Source organism: Oryzias melastigma, linkage group LG3 (genome assembly GCF_002922805.2).
Source record: "Oryzias melastigma strain HK-1 linkage group LG3, ASM292280v2, whole genome shotgun sequence".
Taxonomy (NCBI): domain Eukaryota; kingdom Metazoa; phylum Chordata; class Actinopteri; order Beloniformes; family Adrianichthyidae; genus Oryzias; species Oryzias melastigma.
The window spans coordinates 9,421,022-9,440,676 of record NC_050514.1 but is presented as its reverse complement, the minus strand read 5'-3'; the positions used below and the strand labels follow the sequence as shown (position 1 = coordinate 9,440,676).

General features: G+C 40.0%; 1 protein-coding gene across 2 annotated transcripts in view; it reads right to left on the bottom strand.

Annotated features, from left to right (window-relative positions):
- The window catches only part of dis3l (DIS3 like exosome 3'-5' exoribonuclease), a 23,723-nt gene extending 4,896 nt beyond the window's left edge, over window positions 1-18,827 (bottom strand). The window contains exons 1-14 of one of the 2 annotated variants that reach the window (XR_004949837.1): window positions 18,608-18,778; window positions 18,064-18,214; window positions 14,085-14,213; window positions 11,937-12,072; window positions 11,619-11,786; window positions 10,072-10,150; window positions 9,827-10,006; window positions 8,428-8,597; window positions 7,297-7,458; window positions 5,132-5,382; window positions 3,427-3,519; window positions 3,070-3,358; window positions 818-1,053; window positions 437-591 (exon numbers count right to left, since the gene is read on the bottom strand). Coding sequence is in view for 1 of the 2 variants with exons in the window: in XM_024263186.2 (XP_024118954.1) it covers window positions 437-591; window positions 818-1,053; window positions 3,070-3,358; window positions 3,427-3,519; window positions 5,132-5,382; window positions 7,297-7,458; window positions 8,428-8,597; window positions 9,827-10,006; window positions 10,072-10,150; window positions 11,619-11,786; window positions 11,937-12,072; window positions 14,085-14,213; window positions 18,064-18,214; window positions 18,608-18,737 (2,329 nt within the window). In the remaining variant the exon portion in view is untranslated. Of the gene's footprint in view, window positions 1-436; window positions 592-817; window positions 1,054-3,069; window positions 3,359-3,426; window positions 3,520-5,131; window positions 5,383-7,296; window positions 7,459-8,427; window positions 8,598-9,826; window positions 10,007-10,071; window positions 10,151-11,618; window positions 11,787-11,936; window positions 12,073-14,084; window positions 14,214-18,063; window positions 18,215-18,607 lie in introns of both variants that reach the window. The other variant, XM_024263186.2, reaches the window with a different exon arrangement.
- Window positions 18,828-19,655: the final 828 nt, after the last annotated feature.

Sequence of the window (19,655 nt, the reverse complement as noted above, 5' to 3'; positions counted from 1 at the left end):
TTTATCGAAATTTCTAGAATTTCGATAAAACACTTTTTCGAAAAAACAGCGTTTCCATTAAACCATGATTATGCGAAAACTAAACAAACAAATGTTCATATCTTCAAAACTCTTTCACTCATCAAAAAAGTTGAACCCTTGTTTGAACCACAAGCCGTTGGGCTACAATGTGTGAACGTTTCATGTCTGTAAGTTCAAGTACATTCTCACACTTGCAAGTTAAAAACATAATTAGAGGTAAAAACTAATGAGAAGATTTAATACGGGTAGAAATAGCCGAAATATACAAGCAGTAATGTTCTGAACGTTTTGATACCAAGATTCCTGAAATCACTCAAAGTCTGATCAAGTTTTTACGTGCAGAAAATGTACGGAAAGGAGCAGGAGAATGCTTTGAAGTATTCACACTATAGTGATTAATGAATAATTCCGTTACCGTAATGGTAAAACTGGTCCTGCGGCTGGGAACCGGTGGAGAAGTACAGAGCCTGTGACATAGCCCGGGTGGCCATCATTCTGAGCAGCCTGTTCACCATGGGGTCCTGCGGGTCCGCGGCTCGGTCCAGAGAGTCGGCTAACGCCTTGTTGGTCCTGCAGGAGCAGAATCAGAATGAAGCCCGATTTTGGCTGATATCACTACGTTGTTCAAGTGTCACATGAAGAACTAAAGCCGTTTCTCTCCACAGTAAGAAAGACATTAAACTGATGCTGGTTCTCTAAATTTGCATTTTGACGATGCACTTTTTAAAGATTTTTTTAACCGCCCCTCCCCCTTCAGCTCAGCAGCTCTGCATTCTTTGGAGAGTCGTTTCTTCACCTGGTGTCGATGCTGAACCCCATCACCTTGGCCGTGTCCACCAGCTGGTTGAACAGCTCCTGCCGCGGCGGCGGATGACGTCTCAGCAGGGCACGATTCGGGAAGGACTCCTGAATTTTCCGCGCCACCCAGTGGTTAGCGTAAATCATGCACTCGGCCACCGTCTCGTGGACCTCCAGGGGCTGGCGGGGAACCAGCGCCGTGATGTTCTTGTCTTTGTCCAACTGGGCTCGAACCTGAAACCAGAACAAAAAAAATTAAAAAATGTCTCTTTTTTAATACAATCCATCGGATTCTTACATGGCCAAGTCCCACTCCGGTCACCTAAATTGTTCCCAGTGGTATTTAAATTAAAGTTATAGTTTTCAGGCTAAATCATAAACCCTGTCGTTTTCATGGACATAGTTTCTGCAGAGCAACATTGGTAAATTTGAAATTCTCTGAGTTGTGGTGCGGAGTAAGCCTGTTCTCATTTCCCGTGATCCCTTTGTTTACACACTCTCCTGCTAGCTTATCCAGCCGTACAGTTCTGATCCGGATTAGAGCTCAGACGAGGAAAACAGACGTTCATGGATCTATTTGTCTGTAACTGGATGCATCAGAATGGAGCGGAGCAGGAAGCTTCTGTCCCACCCACTGTAGCACCACAGTTTTTTCGACGGCTTCTGATTCACAACAAATTGTATAAAGACATATTCAGAAATGCAGTTTTGACCTTAAATGTATTTTTAGTAATTTTTTTACATCATGAGAAAAATGCTACAAAACCCAATTCTCTGTGGGGTGGTCTTCAAATACAAAAGGTGGAGTTGTGTTTAATCACTCTCTGCATTTACAGAGGCTGAGTGACCTTCAAAGAGAGTTGATCTATTTACTGATGTGACTAAAGCTCCTCTCACATTCTTTATTAAACTCAAGTTTCAAAGGGCAGAGGCAGAGGAATATACGAGTCCAGGTCAATGCTGACCTGTGGAGTACAATGGATTCACTGCATTTGTAGTGTGTGAGAGTGAAAATGAAAGAACTGCACAGTCAAGGTCCAATCGGTTCCATCAACACTTCATTTTGAGGACAAAGAGAATGGGAGTGGTTTAATTCAGCACCATAGACAGCTCCATTGTCCCTTCATCTACTTGATCTTCCCACCTCTATCAGACACGCCGATGACTGACTCGGGAAAATGACCCTCTTTATGTTTTCCAGGTTACATTTTTGCATATTTTGCTACGTATTATTGCTATATTGTGGTCTCGCTGAGTAAACCATCTGTAATCCTACTTCACGAGTTTCATCTGTTGTGGGATATTTTAACTAGTGCTGTCATGTGAATAATTAATCGTGACCTGTAATTAATTAATGTAATTAATCAATTTTAATCACAATTTTTTAAACCTAATAATTGCTGTTAAAAGCCTCGTTTTGAGGAATTTTATTTAAATTTGTGATATTTGTGAAATATTAAAAGATGAAAAAAAGGTAAAAAGGTAGCTTTATTACTTTTTAAAATTATTTTAAAGACTTCCAACCTTTACTGCAACACCACAGAGAGGGTTATATCATATATGTAGGAGATATTGGGAAGACGGCAGGAGAAAGGGAGGACTATTTCCTGGGGGAGAAAGCAAGCAACGTATTGGTAGAAGTGGTTGAACATGCATTATTGAGCACAAACGGAAATGTGCGTGTATCTGTAGGAAAATGATTAAACCCAATTACAGCGAAGATGATTTTTGATGCAGAAATTAATGACGCTTCAAGAAGAAAAGAATCGTTCACAGCCTGTGCTAATCAGAACAATGTTCTCATTATTTCAACAATCTGTTGTCTGCATTTTTTGACTGAATTTCACCACAAAATGAACCCAGTAACCATCATCAATCCGTCTGTGGCACATTCTGGGGCTGCACTGTATGTACATTAATATTTTTAAAAAATGTGATTTTTTTCCCGTGGGTGACACACAGACAAGGACGGATCTAGGTTGATGTCTTAAAATGGGCGGCACCCTTAAGGAGTGAAAGGCGGAGCCTCAGGGATCGAGTTGTTTTACTTCCGGTAATGAAAAGAGTTCACAAAATTAACCCCTTTTTTTTATAAATAATTTGTTTTAGTGTTCCAAAGGTAATATATGAATATATATAAGGATATAGTTTACTCTGAAAGACTTAGTCACGGTATGGCCCCTTTAATAGTCTCCGTCCTTCCCGCCTCGAGCCAACCAAAGAAGTAGAAGACAGGAAGAAGGGACAAACCTCCACCCCCTCCAGCTCCAGAGCTCCCCCTCTGTCCCGCTGCAGCCTCAGGTGCCTGGCGACCCGCGTCAACATCTCCAGCGCCTGGATGAGCTGGGCCAGCTTCAGGTCCTTCTCCTCGGGGCAGAACTGCTCCAGCTCCGGCACCCGGACCTCCTCTCCGTTCAGCAGCGCCTGGGCCAGCTCGTAGTGGAGTTGGTAGGAGGAGCGAATCACGGTGCGGCCGTACCACACCCTTCTGACGGCCAGGCTCTCAGCATCCAACTCCCACAAGACGCTCATCGCATACCTGAAAACGCCACGGCATTGTCACAGGAACGCACAGTCATGTAGCGAATCCAGGGGGGGCACACTGACCTGTCGACTCCCCCCAGCAGTGAGCACAGGTCTGCACTGAGAACGGCCGGCAGCATGTCGTACCGCCGGTCTGCCAGGTAGTAGGTGGTGGCTCTACAGAAGAAGTCAGAATAAAAGCTGGAGATGCAGCTATCCCGGATGGGAAGAGTTTGGGAACATCCTACTCTTCTTTGGTATAAACTAGGGCTGCCACAAACCACTATTCTGATAGTCGACTAATCACCCATTATTTTTTCCGATTAGTCGACTAATCGGGTCATGTGCAAACTGGATGTAAAACACACAACTTAACCATCTTTAGCTTTAAACTAACTATAAATAGAGACAATGAAGATGACAGTTTATTCAACTTTTAATGAATTGTGGAGCCTCTGTCTTTCATTTGTTTCTGGGATTAAAACTAGATTAAACTAGAAAAGTTGCATTACCTGCCATAATGCTAGTGTGAATGCTTTCTGCTGAAAGTAGTCGCTGAAGATGCTGAAGCTTTTTGCTGAAAATGGTGATGCAATTTACTTTAATTGCTGAAGTGAAAATGCAAAACCTATTTGTAAAATGTTAAATTTGCTAAAAGACTGAAAATCTCATTAAAGAACTTTGAAAGAGCGCTGAAGTTGACCTACATTTCTGAAAATGTTATAGTAAAATTTCTTAAAAAGCAAAAAAACCTTAGATGTCAAATTAGCCAAAAAAAGCTAGCTCGTTGGTTAAATACAAGCTAAACTCTGAAAAGTCTAAAACTCCTTAGCAAACTAAATTATCCAAAAGCGTTAGCATGTTGCTAAAATATTAGCTAAAACTAATTTTTTTTTAAAAAGATGAAAACATAGCCCATGAATGTATTCAAAGGTTTGTTGATAATCTACTTAAAATTCCGAAATTTGAAGACTCTCTCCTTCATTTCCTATGGGGAATATTTTACTCATTATTTCAAATACTATAAAGTTTATAAATACAAAAATACAAGCAGTAATTTCCTGAACGAGCTGAACGTTTTTATACCAAGATTGCTGAAATGGCTAAAAGTGTGATTGAGTTTTTATGTTCTAAAAAATGTACAGAAAGGAGCAGGAGAATCACTATAATGTGAATGCTTAGTAAGCAATCACACAATTAAATGATGTTAGAAACTGAAACAAGGAACTATTTTTACTAAAGACAAAGTTTTGGTCTCTGTGACTCAAATATAAAAAAAGTGTATTTTTTTGGTGCTGAACGCTCACAACTTTGTTTAACTTTACTACACTCTGACTTCATATAATATAAAGTAACGACTAATCGACTATTAAATTAGTCAGATTATTTTAATAGTCGGTGGTAGCTCGATAATCTACAAACTTATTCAAATAAAAAAAAAATGTCTCACATTAAAGGAAACAAAACGTTTTGAAGGGCAGCTGTCCTGTCTTACTGAAAATAAAAATAAAGGTCAAGTAAATTTAAGAAAACTGTTGGTCAGAGGACAAACTAATAGAGAGAAATGTTTCAATAAATAATTTTTGTTTCTAAAAGTTTTTCTTTTTTTAAATGTTTAAATCTTCTTTAACATTTAAAAACATCTTAATTGTGCTTTTTCATGACTTCAGAGCTGTCACATGAAAACTATCCGTTCATTAAAATAATCAAGTGTCTGCACACAGATCAGGTCAAACATCTCTATGGCCACATGGACGCCCGCGGTGACCTTCTGCTCCTTACTGCTCACCGGGTGCGGGCCTCCAAATCCGTGAGCGAGCCCTCAGCGACGAAGTGGGTGACGTCAGCGATGTGCACCCCCAGTTCCAACAGCGTCCCGTCGGCGAGGCTGCGCACCGACAGCGTGTCGTCCACGTCCTCACAGCCCACAGGGTCGATGCTGAACACCAGGTGAGAGTCTCTGAGGTCCCGCCTCTTCGCCGCCTCGGCGGGGTCCACCCTCCATGGCCTCTCAGGAGAGCTGAGGGGCATCTCTTTCATCTGAAGGTGTCATCAAAAGTAACCATGGCAACAATGAAGACTGAGGAAGATTTTTCTCCACATCCCATAAAAGTTAGACTTTTTTAATGATCAACAGCTGTAGTAACATGTAAAATACCCAGAATGCACTGAGCTCACAGAGTGTCGTTGAATGAGACTGTTGATAGATTTCACTCCTAAAAGCAGACACCTTCCAGTGTGGCTCTGGGGCCACATGTGGCTCTTTTATCCTTTTATTATGGTTATTTAGCTTTAATGAAAAATGATAACGTTTGAATCAATAAATTGGTTAAGTTTAGTCATTTCTTTTTAGATTTTAACATGTCAAGCAACTACGCAAAAGAGGTTAATTTATTATTGAAAATTGTGTAGAAATGTTCTATAATTTGTGTTTTTAATTTATAGTTAGTCAAATCAATGTTTCTAGAAGTTCGTGCAAACTGGCGGTCCTCCCCTCTTTCGCTGTGCGGCGAATTCGCTGCTCGCCGCCTGTCAAACATGTCATCCTGAGCTTGTCTGAGGGTTACCGGTTTTTTGATCTCACTAGGGGGTGTGTTTGGATGACAGCCGCTTCGGCTGTTTCTGTGTCTCTGTGACCGAGTTTGAAGGCTGTCCCGCATTAACCCGAGAGGACCTTTCGTGCTCCCCGCAGCGGCTCTCCGTCTCCCGGCGTGTGGAGCGAGCGGCAGAGAACCGCAGCGCTGCGACAGGTCAAAAACGCTCGTATTGGATTAGGATTTTACCTGTTGATCGGGTCACTGAAAACATCTCGTGCCCAAAGCTGAGTTCCTGATTGGATGATGCAAACTTCTGTGATCTGCTGTGAAATGCAGCCAGACATTCAAGCGCTGCAAGGTGCTCGCTCTCGTGCTCACCCGTCAGCGGTCATATATGAGCCCGCCCACTATCAGAGGAAAGGCAGAAGGATTGGCTAGAACTACAAAGTACTAAGACAAATAGACCTTCACTGAAACCGAAATGCGGCACCGTTTGCAGCAGCTTCTTTTGGCTTCAGAAGAACCGCATAAATCAAAACGGTTCCTACTTGGAACCAAACTTCGGTGCTCAACCGGACTCTCAGGTGTGGGCGTGTCTGTCCATTCTGAACTGGTCGCCTTCCACGACGTCGGTGGGTAGAACCGTTGTTTGCGGAAAACCGCCGAGTGTCTGCAGTTTTTAGGCATCGTCGGCGCTTGTTATTGTGGAAAATTCTTGTCGGGTCCCATCCCAAAATAGAATGGTCTGTTTCCTTGTTGTGGGGTTTCTGATAGCAGACAGCTCTGTTTGGCTCCGCCCCTCATAGCAGGTGCACTGCTGCTGCTGCATTACAGCCATCAGATTGACTTTTGTTCTCCACCTTATTTATTAAAATAAAAGATCACTTTTGTCCAAAAACTTCATATGCATTCTATATTATCTCTTTTATTTAATAAAATCTTAATCACAGAATGTTAAGAAAAGTTACGTTTATTTTAGACAGTTTTATTACACTGATCTCTCAGCTGCAGGGCTGGACGCCTGAGACTGTTAATACATATTAATGAATGAATCATGTTCTATTAACCGCGAGCATTAACACGTCAACTTTCACAGCCCTAATTTAAATATAACAGCAAGGCCTCACCGGCCATTTTTAACTGAAACAAGAGCAAGATAAAACAAACTTTCTTCCAATGAAAACAGCAAACTGGGATCCTAATAAGAGACGTGGAGCTGGTCTGGTGACTTTATCAGTGACTCAATGTTGGCCTGCAGCGCACTCACTGATAGAGTTTATGAACACCATTCTGCAGCTTCCGTAGCCACGACTTGGGGGGCCAAAACATGACCTTTTTAGGCACCAATGATTTATCTATATAAATCATGGGTGTATGATTCATTCTATATAGGTTTCAGAGTCGGTCTGTTTCTGACCTGAGCTTCAGAGAAGGCCGGCACATGGATGCAGTTCTCCACCAGGATGGTCTGGACCTCCGTCTCCAGCTCCCCCGCCCGACCCAGAACCTTCACGCTGTGACCGTTGGGGTAGAGCGACGTGCTCTCCCAGGAATCCAAGCGAACCACCACTCTGTGGTCCTGTGTGGGGGATGGGAATGGGGGCGGGAGCAGAAAACAGAACCACGAGCATCAGTGAGCGCGGCCTGATGCTAGTTCAGTTAAACAGGTATAAATCTTCACAGGTTTTTATCTTTTAACCCTTTAACACCACAGCTCCAGTGTTTATGTTCTTTGGTTTGATGTAATTTTTTTAATTGTTAACACGATGATTCCAGTAGATTCTGAAGGAGAAAAGCGGCTCGAACTTAGGCTCGAGCCTAAGTTAGCGAAAACAGCTAGCCTGCAGCTGAAATATTTGCTAAACTCCAAAATAGCCTGAAAAAACCGAAAAATTCCTAATTTAGCCAAAATAGCTAGCATGTAGCTGAGATATTAGGTAAACTCTAAATTAGCCAAAAAAACTGAAAAAAAGCCCAAGTTAGCCAAAACAGCTCACATGCAGCTGAAAAATAAGCTAAACTCCAAATTAGCTTAAAAAACTGTAATACATACAGTAAATAGCCCATAAAGCTAGCAGAATGCTGTTTTAACTTTCAACTTTACTACACTCTGACTCCACATAATATAAAGTAACGACTAATTAGTCGTCGATTAGTCGATTTATCGGAGCAGGCCTATTAAAGGTCTGATGGTACTTCATTTCTGCTTCTGAAATAGTTTATATTAAAGATTAAAATGAAGATATATTTTTAGGGGGTAGGATTAAAAAAGTTTTTTTAACTTCTTCCTACTCCATTTCGAACTACACAATTGAGGTGTAATATCTTTTTTATTTAAAGGGTTAAAAATGAAAACAAGTTTTACTTCAAAAACAAAATGATCCAAATATTCCACTTCTCCCACCATCAAACCCACATTTGTAAGTGAGGATGAATCCGTCTCTGTTTACATATTTGTCTAATATCCTGCGACGGGAACACCGCTCTCTGTCTTATTGCATTGCATTGTGGGGTTCCTCCACAGGAAATATTTGGCGTGCAGCCGAACCTGCAGAGTGTCCGCCTGCTGGGTGCTGATGCGGATCTTGGGGATCCGCCGATCCCAGGGAATGGTGAGGACTCGCTGGCAGTTCCTGCTCTGCGACTGAGTGGCGTCTCTGCTGGGGAACGTCACCACGTAATCCCGCCAGTTCCTCTGCAGGACCCCCACCACCCGTCCTGTCGGATCAGACAGACAAGTCACATGCTGAACCAGTTTCAGTCTTAATTACGATAATTACGTAAAGTTAAAAGAAATAAGATGTCGATGGTAACGCCGTCTCCTACCTATTGGTAGGGCTGTGCCAAAATATCGATATTGTGACGTATCGCGATATTTAGTCCTGCGATTGATTCTCGGTGGGTTCTCACCAAGTATTGATCTTTTATTTTCATTTGAAGAGGCAGTAAAATGTTTTATTGATCATCCTTTGGTGAGACGTTCCTTTGGAGGTAGCTGTTATGTTATTGTTGTAAGAGCTCATTTAGCATCTACTGAGGTTTTATGGGCTAATTTATAGTTTAGATAATATTTTAGCAACATGCTACCTTTTGGGCTAATTTAGCATCTGCTAAAGTTTTTTGGGCCTATTGAGGTTTCTCTTTCTTTTTATTATTTCAGCAAAACACTAAATGTTTTAGTAATATTGGCATATATTGAAGATTTTTTAGCACTTTTCCTACAAATTCCTAAATTTTTGCATTTTTTCAAGAAATTCTTTGTATTCTTTGTGTACTTTTGAAATGCATGTAATATTGGTTTCAAAACATTCAGCACACTCAGCACTACCTCACTACAAATTATATTGGTCATCGTGCAATATTTCAGACTCTTCAATTCGATCCAGTGAACCTGCACTTTTTGTACTTTTTGTCATTCTACTTCAATTTTTCTGACATTTCGTAATCTCTATACTATAATTTAAACTTGTACAGAAATTTCTATTCTTCTTTAACCTGAACTGCGACTCTGAGAGCTTTAAACAAGAATTCCATTATGTCTCAATGGAATTTGATGCATTTATGGAAATAAAAAACCTTGAAACATTCTGGACATTCATGGTGCACTTTTGGTTTTCATGCCTTTTACAGATTTTAAAATTTGACAGAATTTTTGCATTTTTTAAGAAATTCTTCAAATTCTCTGTGCACTTTCTTTAATTCCATTAGAAACTTTAGAATTAGCTTCATAGCTTTAGCATTTTCTAATTTCTTCAGCGACCACATTCAGCAAAAAGCATCACACTAGCATTATCGCGGGTAATGAAACTTTTCTAGTTATGATTGTGTTTAAGCTAAAAAATAAATATATTTTCCTAAAAAAGTATGTAACACTGTGAGTTATTAGAGCTGATTTTGACCAGTTATCGCAGTATTGTGATCGTACTGAGATACCCCGTGACCCCTACCTGTTGGCATGGGGTTTTCCTGGCCGTCGTCTGCACTCCTGTCGTCGCCCTGTCCCTCTGTCAGAGCCGTCACTCTCCCCTTCCACTCACTCTTGGGCAGCAGCTCCACCACCACCACATCCCCGTGCACGGCTCTGTTGCGGTTCTTGCCGCCGTGCACCAACACCCCCGAGCTCAGGTCTGGCAGGACAGAGAGGCTGTGGAGGATCGTTCAGGAACACAGAGACCCCCCGAGCCGTTCTTACCCATGGACTGGCTGCAGGAGCCCTCCGTCAGAACCAAAGCCTCGTTCAGCGCTCGGTGTTTGTTCACGCTCAGAGTTCCCTGACGGATCACAGAGAAAACAGGAGGAGTGTTTCTGATGGTGATGTGAGGAGGATCTACAGGTGTCAAAGATTATTGATTAGGATCAGAAACTAAACATCACAAAGGTGAAAATGAGGCTGGTCTGCATCAGTCTGTCAGAGTGGTGAGGTGGTCGAGGTGAACTGGAATTGTGTGAATGTTTAGTGAATCTCTTGATCCTCTCCGTACTTTCTATAAAAACTCAATCACACTTTTAGTGGTTTTAGCAAACTTGGTATCAAAACGTTCAGCTCGTTCAGGACATTACTACTTACATTTTTGGAGTTCATAAACTTTATAGTTTTTGAAATATTGAGGAAAATATGCCCCCTAAGAAATTAACGAGGAAGTCTTCAAATGTCATAATTTTAAGTATATTAGCAACAAGCCTTTAAATATATTCATGGGATATGTTTTGAAAATTTATAGTAATTATTTAAACAAAAATTAACCTAATATTCTAGCAACATGCTAACGTTTTGGCTAATTTGCTCATTTCTGGGGTTTTTATAGGATAATTTAGAGTTTAGTTTTATTTTTATTTTTATTAACAGGCCAACATTTTTGACTAATTTAGTTACTGTGGAATTTTTGGCTATTTTGGAGTTTAGCTAGTATTTAATCAATGTGCCAGCTTTTTTTGGCTAATTTGGCATCTACTGAGGTTTCTTATGCTAATTTGGAGTTTAGCTCATATTTTAGTAACATGCTAACGTTTTTGGCTAATTTGGGGTTTAGCTCATATTTAAGCAACACTAAATATTTTTGCATGTATTAAGGATTTCAAAGCAATTTTACTACAAAATTTTCAGAAATGTTGGTAAATTTCAGCGCTCTCTTCCATAGTTCTTTAACAAAATTTCCAGTCTTTTAGGAAATGTAACATTTTATTAATTGCTTTTGCGTTTTCAACAAATCCCAAAAGCAATTAAAGTAGATTGCGTCACCATTTTCAGCAAAAAATCTTCAGCATCTTCAGCGGCTACTTTCAGCAAAAAGCATTATGGCAGGTAATGCAACTTTTCTAGTTTTATTTGTGATTGTTTTCTCCTGTTTGTTTCGGTTCAGCAAGACTGATTAGACTGTCATTTATCGTCTGTTTTGTTTGTTAGTGGAGCTCAAGTGGAGCTTTTGACATTTGAGTTTGTTCTGTTTGTTTATTATCTGAACTTTTTACTTTTTTCATTACTTTTACATCTGGTACAATAAACTTTCTTATAGTAAACTGTCCTGGCGGCTTTATTAATGTATTTACGGTGACATAGTTTCTGTAGAGAAGTAGGAGTTCATCAGAAATTCACCTCCAACAAGGATCGAAAGACACAGCCTCAAAGAACTGATGGATGGGTGGATGGGTGGATGGATGGGTGGATGGATGGGTGGATGGATGGTCTGTGCTCCAGTAAGTTCTCTTTAATCTTCTCTGTCGTCTCTCCAGATTCCGTACCTGGATGTAGCGCCCAGACTTGATCCCGGCCTCCATGACTTCAGCAGGAAGATGTTCAGGGAACTCTCTCTGCGAGTCCTCCGCCTCCTTCTCCTCCAGCGCCTGAGAAATGGAGGTGTAGAGCTCCTGAGCTGCCTGCAGATCCGGCCAGAAGTTCTGCAAATAATCCTGAAGAAAACCCAAAAAGAGACGGTGGATAGATTAAGGAGCAGGTCATCCATGTGGTCAGACTGAAACCAGCTCACAGACTAAAGAGACCCACACAAGAACAGACTCGTGTTAGCTTTCATGAAGATGATGAGGACATGGGGCTCTCACCTGGACACTGATGACATAAACTCCTGAGTGGAGGCTGCTGTACTGAGCAACAGCCTCCTCATCCTCTGTGATCATCACCACGTTCATCATACCTGCCAGGTGGTTGTAGTACCACACCGCGGCAGAATACACACACCTACTCAAAGACACACACAGCACCACGATGTTCATCAGTTCAGACTGAAAGAATTCCTCAAAGATACATGAATGAAGGACTTCCTCCCTGACTCTGCTTTGAAGATGAAGCTAACTAGAGGCAAATCAGTTCACTCGGTGGCCACTAGGCGGCACAATCAAATCCATCAGATTTTGAACTTTGTGTCTGCCTGTGTTCTATACAAAAAAAAATTGAATGTGACGTTAGGGAACGCTGATTTTATTAATATAGTAGTGTAGTAAAAATACCATACACTTCAAATAATATCATTATTGCTCTAAAATACATAATAATGTAGAACTTTATCCGTATAAACTAAACAAACTAATTGCGCTACTGTCACAGCAAATAAAAAACCTCTTCAAAGTAGGGGCAGGCTGTAGAGTTATCGCATTAATCACGATTAATTACAGACATTTTAGTGCATTGTTTTTTTTTAATTGCATTAATCTCATTTTTGCATTGGATGGTCACTTCCATGTTGAGGAAACCTGGAGCATTTTATCTCGTTCATACCAAGGTCATTTAAGAAAAATTTAAGTATGAAATAAATCATTAATATGCTGTGCGTCACGTTGTCATGGTGACAGCTTCAGCACGAGGCGTGCCCGGACCGCGCTCTGCTCTAGCTCCTTTTTGAGAACGATGATCATCATGAGTAGTTAAAATAAAAGATTCATTTCAGAGGGAAAATTCCCGTCACAGCGCTTGTTCATGTCCAGATAAAGAAGAAAAAGTTTATTTATAAAAATAAAAAATCTAAAAGTCTAAATAGTTAAATTCCTCCACTGTTTCATTGCTTCCTTCTTAGTTTCTCTTCATTTCTTTTATGCTTTATCTCAGTCTTTAAAATGATCAGTCACCCAAAAAGGTTAAATGAAACTATAAAATCAATCTCTACTGTCTACTGTCTTGTTGTTGTGGTAAACTGTGGATTAAGGAATATCAACATTTGAATTATGGTATTAATAAGAAGTTTGTGTTCAATATTTTTGGGATTACTTAGAAAAGTGTTCCTACTGTTTTTTGACGTTTTAAATTAGAGACTAGGGACCTGATGTTGTGTTGTTTTTTATTTTATTTGTTCAAGATTGAAAGAAATAAGTTATGGTTGGAAGTCTTTTATAATAATAAAAAAAATGTGATAAAGCCACCTTTTCAGTTTTATTTTGATCTTTTACTGTATTATAATGTGATAAACTTAAATAAAATACCTAAAAAGGAGGCTTTTAACAGCAATTATTTGGTTAAAATTCATTGCGATTAAAATCAATTAATTAGAATTAAATACACATTACAATTAATTAATCGCATACTTCAAAGTAAAGTGTCAATGAAGGTTATGAGTTTCAAAGTAAAGCTACTTCTCTGTTTTGATCTCCTGTTCTAAATAAATCTAAATTCTAAATGGTGTATAGATACATATACTTTTCAGACATCCATTAAAAAAACAAACATCCCTCAATTATTAAAACCTTATTTTCACATGATAAGGGAATTCTTGCGAAGAATGATCATAGATATTTTAAAGTTGTAAAATCCATTTTTACACACTCTATCCAATTTTCTCAGACACACATGAACATTTTCAAATTTTCCCTTCTTGTTTAAACTCTCAAAGTTCAAACTTCACAGAAAAATTATAGAAATAAAATTAAGATGTGATGGTGATCAAAGATTTATGTAACTCTGGCAAATTGAACATATTCTGTACAAAAGACACAACACAAAGGAGATTGATGAGAGTCTACAGCCAATCAGGATCCAGAACACAAACTGCAAAAAAAAGCCTCCAAAATAACCTTACAAAATCTGATAACAGTGAGAGCACAAAAGGTGAACTGCAATATAGAAAGGAAACACTACACATACTACGAGATATAAAGATGGTTTGATCTGTGAATCCATGACTCAGATTGAATCACTGCCACAGTACTAATCCACAGCCCTCCTCTGCCTCCTCAGATGGTTTCTCTCCACCTTCAGCTCACCTGGTCTGCCACTTCTCCTGGCTCTCCCCCTTCTCTCTGGGACAGTAGGAATACTGTTGAAATTCATTGGCAAACTGCACGCAGTGATATCGAGGGTCTTTGACCAGATTCCTCAGGCGGTTATAGTACCTGAATGCAAAGACATACAACAATGAGATGTGTAAAAATGTGTGGATGCTAGTGCTGCCAAAAACGATTATTTTAATAGTCGACTGATCACCAATTATCTTCTCCGATAGTTGACTAATCAGGTCATGCACCAAGTGGATGCAAAACACACATATTAACCATCATTTACTTTAAACTAACTAAAAACTAAATACATTCACACTAGCATTATCACAGATAGAATGTAAGCTGAATTTGGCCGCAAAAGATGCTAGTGACGATAGCTGAAGATGCTGATAGCCAACTAAAATATTAGTTAAAGGCCAACTTAGCCCTAAAAAATAATTTAAAAAAAAGCCTAGGTTAGCCAAAACAGCTACCATGTAGCTGAAATATTCGCTAAAATCCAAAACAGCCTAAAAAAACAACAAGAAAAGCTTAAGTTAGCCAAAACAGCTAGCATGTAGCTGAAAAAATTAGCTAAACACAAAATAGCCTAAAAAACAAAATAAGCCTGAATTAGCCAAAACAGCTAACATGTAGCTGAAATATTAGCTAAACTCCAAAATAGCCTAAAAAACCTTAATAAATGCCAAAATAGTCCAAAAACAGAATGCCATTATAACTTCCAACTTTACTACACTCTGACTCCATATAATATAAAGTAACGACTAATCGACTATTAAATTAGTCGTCGAATATTTTAATAGTCTATTAGTTCTCGCCAAAGAGGTAGGAGAGTTTGAGGTTTCAGAAAGAGGAACTGTGCAGCACTTTGGTCCACAAACCTCGTTCTGGATGGAAGCTTTTACCGTCCACACAACCTGGAAGGAATCGATGTCTCTTTCTGAGGGTTTTTCCTCTTCTGCAGCATCAATCTCTCTACTGAATGTGAATTGATTGGCTTTGTTACATCTCTTAAGTAGGAATGGTCCAGTTTGGGTTTTATCTGGTGCCAGTGCCAAACCAGTACTTCTAATATGGTTGTGGTTCTTTAACAGCACTCGAACCAGTGCTTAAAAAATGAAAAAAAGAAACACAGCTGTTTTTTCCATTATTGTGGAACATGTGACGAAGCAGGGCGTATCTATGATGCTTTATTTCATTCTTTCTGACAGTCAGCATCTCTGTTTTCAATAATGGAGACCCAGACTTGTGGCTACATAATTAGGCAGTAGTGTGAAGGGTATTTGCCTAACGACCAACACGGGAATAAGCTCATTGCAACCCCTGGGACGACCTACAGTCTTCTTAACTGAAACATTCCTATATTCCTCATCCGAAAGGCTACATCCGTCATCCTTCATTGCTTGTTTATTTCTATTGAGAAGGACCTTTAGTGGTGAAGGGTGTAGCTAGTGTCATGAAGGGTGTAGCCAATGAACTGAAGGGTGTAGCTAATGAACAGAAGGGTGTAGCTAATGAACAGAAGGGTGTAGCTAATGAACAGAAGGGTGTAGCTAGTGTCCTGAGTAGGGCTGGGAATCACTGGGTACCTCACGATACGATACGATACGCGATACATGGTTCATGATATCGATAATATCGCGATACTGCGATAATTGGTAAAAAAAATCCTCTCTAATAACTATCATTATATAGAAGAACATGTTTTTTTTGGAAAATATATCCCCATTTATCTTTTTTTGCTTAAACACAATCATAATAAACAACTTTTCTTATTTTGTGCAACAAATTATAGTCAGGAAAATGGATGGATGGATGGAAATTATAGACACTTTTGTGCAACATTGCTGAAATCAGTAATACTGTCTTTGACAAGCATTGACAACAACTGAATTTGAATTATCTGTCAGATTCTGTTAACAATAGTAAACATGATCAGCAGTGCCACTATTTAGTGCAGAATTGTTGTAACAGAACAAAAATTAAATAAGTCAAGTGGTGACAGCTATCTACCTCCAAGAGAACGTCACACCAAAGGATGATAAATATAATGTTTTACAGCCTCTGTCAAGTGTTGCCTAATTTTTCGTGCACTTTTCCCTCACTTGAAAAGGGCTGAGCATCCAAAAATGAAGGCTGATTTACTCAGACTGTTACTTGAGATTATTTTCACATGTTCTATCAGACTGTGGTGGCGAGTGCCCTCCTTTATGCTGCTGTCTGCTGGTGCAGCACCAGTAAGAAGAACATCTCCCGGCTGAACAAGCTCATCAGAAAAGCAAGCTCTGTGGTTGGGATGCAGCTGCCCACAGTGGAGGATGTGGCAGAACAAAGGACCTTGTCCAAGTTCAGGGCCATTGTGACAAATCCTTTACATCCCCTGCATGAGGCCTTAGCTGGGAGGAGGAGCCTGTTCAGCAGCAGGCTTCTGTCACAACGCTGTTCCACAGACAGACTGAGCAGGTCTTTTGTCCCTCGTGCAATAAGACAGTACAACTCCCTGACTGAACAGCACAAGAGGATTTTAGTGAATTTTTAATCTGAATGTTTTATGGATTTTATTGTAATATGTTTTAATTAGGAATATTTTACTGATTCTTTATATTTAAATTTAAGTGTTTTTAGGGTTTTATGTCTGTGATTGTAAAAGCAGCTGGCCGCTTTTAAATTTCCTTCGGGATTAATAAAGCTTTTCTTGATTCTTGATTCTTGATTTTTCCAATCTTCATCATTTTTCCATTTGGTCAGTCAGCAGTCAATAGGTAAAAACCTTAAAACACACATAATAATGGCAAACAAAAATAATTTTAACTGCTTCAATTAATAAGCAGCCTCCCTAATTTCACAGTGAATTCATGTACTTTATTTTAATTACATTTAAATTTAAGTTCATACATCAAATCCTGCTTTATTTATTTAAGAATTACTTTAAATTAACATTAGCAACAATTAATTACATTGTTTGAAAAGTCACATTATAAATTTACCAAAGTTACACCGTACACCAGCAGGTTAAACATTAAAGTGCATCAAAACCAAAATTCCGACAGTACCTGAAGTGTACACAAACAACTGCGAAGCACGCGCCCAGTTCCCACAGCCACTGATCAAACAGGAAGTAAGTGATCGCTGACATTCTAGCGCTCAGACAAAGTCACTTCTTACCGACTGGATCTCCTACAGATGGATGATAAATGCTGACAGGTAGACATGCTTCACACACGCGCTACAGAGCCTGTATCTCACCGGAGCTTCTCCCGAATGAGCGCGTGCATCGCTATTTAAAGTCCGACGCAGCGCGCCCATCTGCTCAATAGTTCCGCCGCGCGACTCAGACGCTCAACGCTACAGCCTCTTAAATGAAAATATAATATCGATACTTGGTGGGAACCCATCGAGAATCAATTGCAGGACTAAATATTGCGATATATTGCAATATCGATATTTTGGCACACCCCTGGTCCTGAGGGGTGTAGGTAGTGTCCTGAACGGTTTAGCAAGTGTCCTGAAGGGTGTAGCTAGTGTCTTGAAGGGTGTAGCAAGTGTCCTGAAGGGTGTAGATAGTGTCCTGAAGGGTGTAGCTAGTGTCCTGAAGGGTGTAGATAGTGTCTTGAAGGGTGTAGCTAGTGTCCTGAAGGGTGTAGATAGTGTCTTGAAGGGTGTAGCTAGTGTCCTGAAGGGTGTAGCTAGTGTCCTGAAGGGTGTAGCTTGTGTCCTGAAGGGTGTAGCTAGCGTCCTGAAGGGTTTAGATAGTGTCCTGCGGGGTGTAGATAGTGTCCTGCGGAGTGTAGCTAGTGTCCTGAAGGGTGTAGCTAGTGTCCTGAAGGGTGTAGCTAGTGTCCTGAAGGGTGTAGCTAGTGTCCTGAAGGGTGTAGCCAATGAACTGAAGGGTAAAGCTAATGAACAGAAGGGTGTAGCTAATGGACAGAAGGGTGTTGCCGGCGTCCTAGTATCTAGCTCGTACCTCCGGCCTTTGCTGTGCAGCGCCTGGCAGGCGGTCTGGGTGAAGATGATCCCCTGCAGCTCCCTGAGCTCCAGGATCTCCAGGTAGTTGACCACCACGTCTGCGTCAGGCACCACATAGTGGGTCAGATCTCCAGGCAGGACTTTTATCCCTGTTTCATGAGATGAATACTTGTTTTATTTTTATACAAAATAAAATTTGTTAAAAAGTTATAACTTATCTTAAACTATTTTACATTAAAGTAAATGAGAAAAAATATTCACTTTTGTTTTTATTACTCTTAGCTTCAAATTACTTTCAGATTTTAGAAAATAGATGAATGAGAAGTGTCGTCATAGCAGGGTCTCGAGCCCGCCAACTTTTATTTTGAAAGCACATTTGAACGGATCTGAACTCGCTTCCACATACGCGGCAAAAACACGCAGCGCCGCGTGAACGTCGATCACTGCCACAGACTGTTCGTGTTCGTGGGTTCGGCGTGTGTTCGGGTTTAGGTCCGGCATGTGTTCGTGTTTGGGTCCCGCATAAATTCGGTGAACTTTACCGTTAGCACAGTCCGCCTGACACAGGGAGCTAAAGCAGGGGACCTGCTCTCTGAGATAATGCTCCCGAACCACCCGAACCTTCCTGCCCCGGAACCTCCTCAGATGAAGAGTCTTCTCTGTCTTTATCATCCCGAGACTCTGCCGAGAGCAGCTCCGTTTAGCCAGAGATTATCTGACGGACAGGAAGAGGAAAACAACAACACGAGACGTAGACCCGCCTGTCGACGTCATGACGTCATGGCGTCAGATCCAGATGGGTTGAATTTTCTGTGATTTGTTTTGTTACACGTTTGCTCTGTCCTTTTCTTTAGAAGCATGTGGTGTTTGGCTTCTATAGCTTAAGAATTTGGCGTTTCGATTTTTGATCGATTTATTCATTTTACTTTCAGAAATTTACATCCACAAATGCAAATTTTCTAACAAAATTCCTGTTTTCTGTATTTCTGGTGGAGGCCAAACTATATATTGAATCAGTATTTTTTTCAAAAAACCAAAAGGCTTTGAAATGTCTTGAAATTTGCTCTCAATATACAATAATAAAAAAGTAAACTCTGCAATTCTTTTTGCCTTACTTTTATTCACTTTCTGTATGACGTTATGTGTTTGTTTCTACCCCTGGCATTTCGTTATTTTACTTTTTGTTTATTTTTTTTAATAGTGTTTGTATATAAGAACAGTCTATTAATGGCCATTTTGCAGAATATTTTGTACTGAAACTAATGTTTACAATAAAGTTTAATATATATATATATATGTAGAGAGAGAGAAAGAGAGAGTTCTGTTGTGTGAATATATTTGTTTAAACTGAAAAGTAAAGTTGAATAAAATAAGGCTTCTTTCATCTAGGAAACCAAAGTTCTTTCATTTAATCCATTGACTGTATCAGAGAACTGGAGGGGGTGAGTGTGATGTCATGCATAAAACATGTTTTTTCCAATCAAATGAAGTCAACTTGATATTTTTTTTCTGGGCTGGTGTTCAGGGATGTGGTAGTGTTCAGGAGTTTGGCGAGGTGTTTAGCTTTTTAACTTTTGGGGGGGGGGGGGG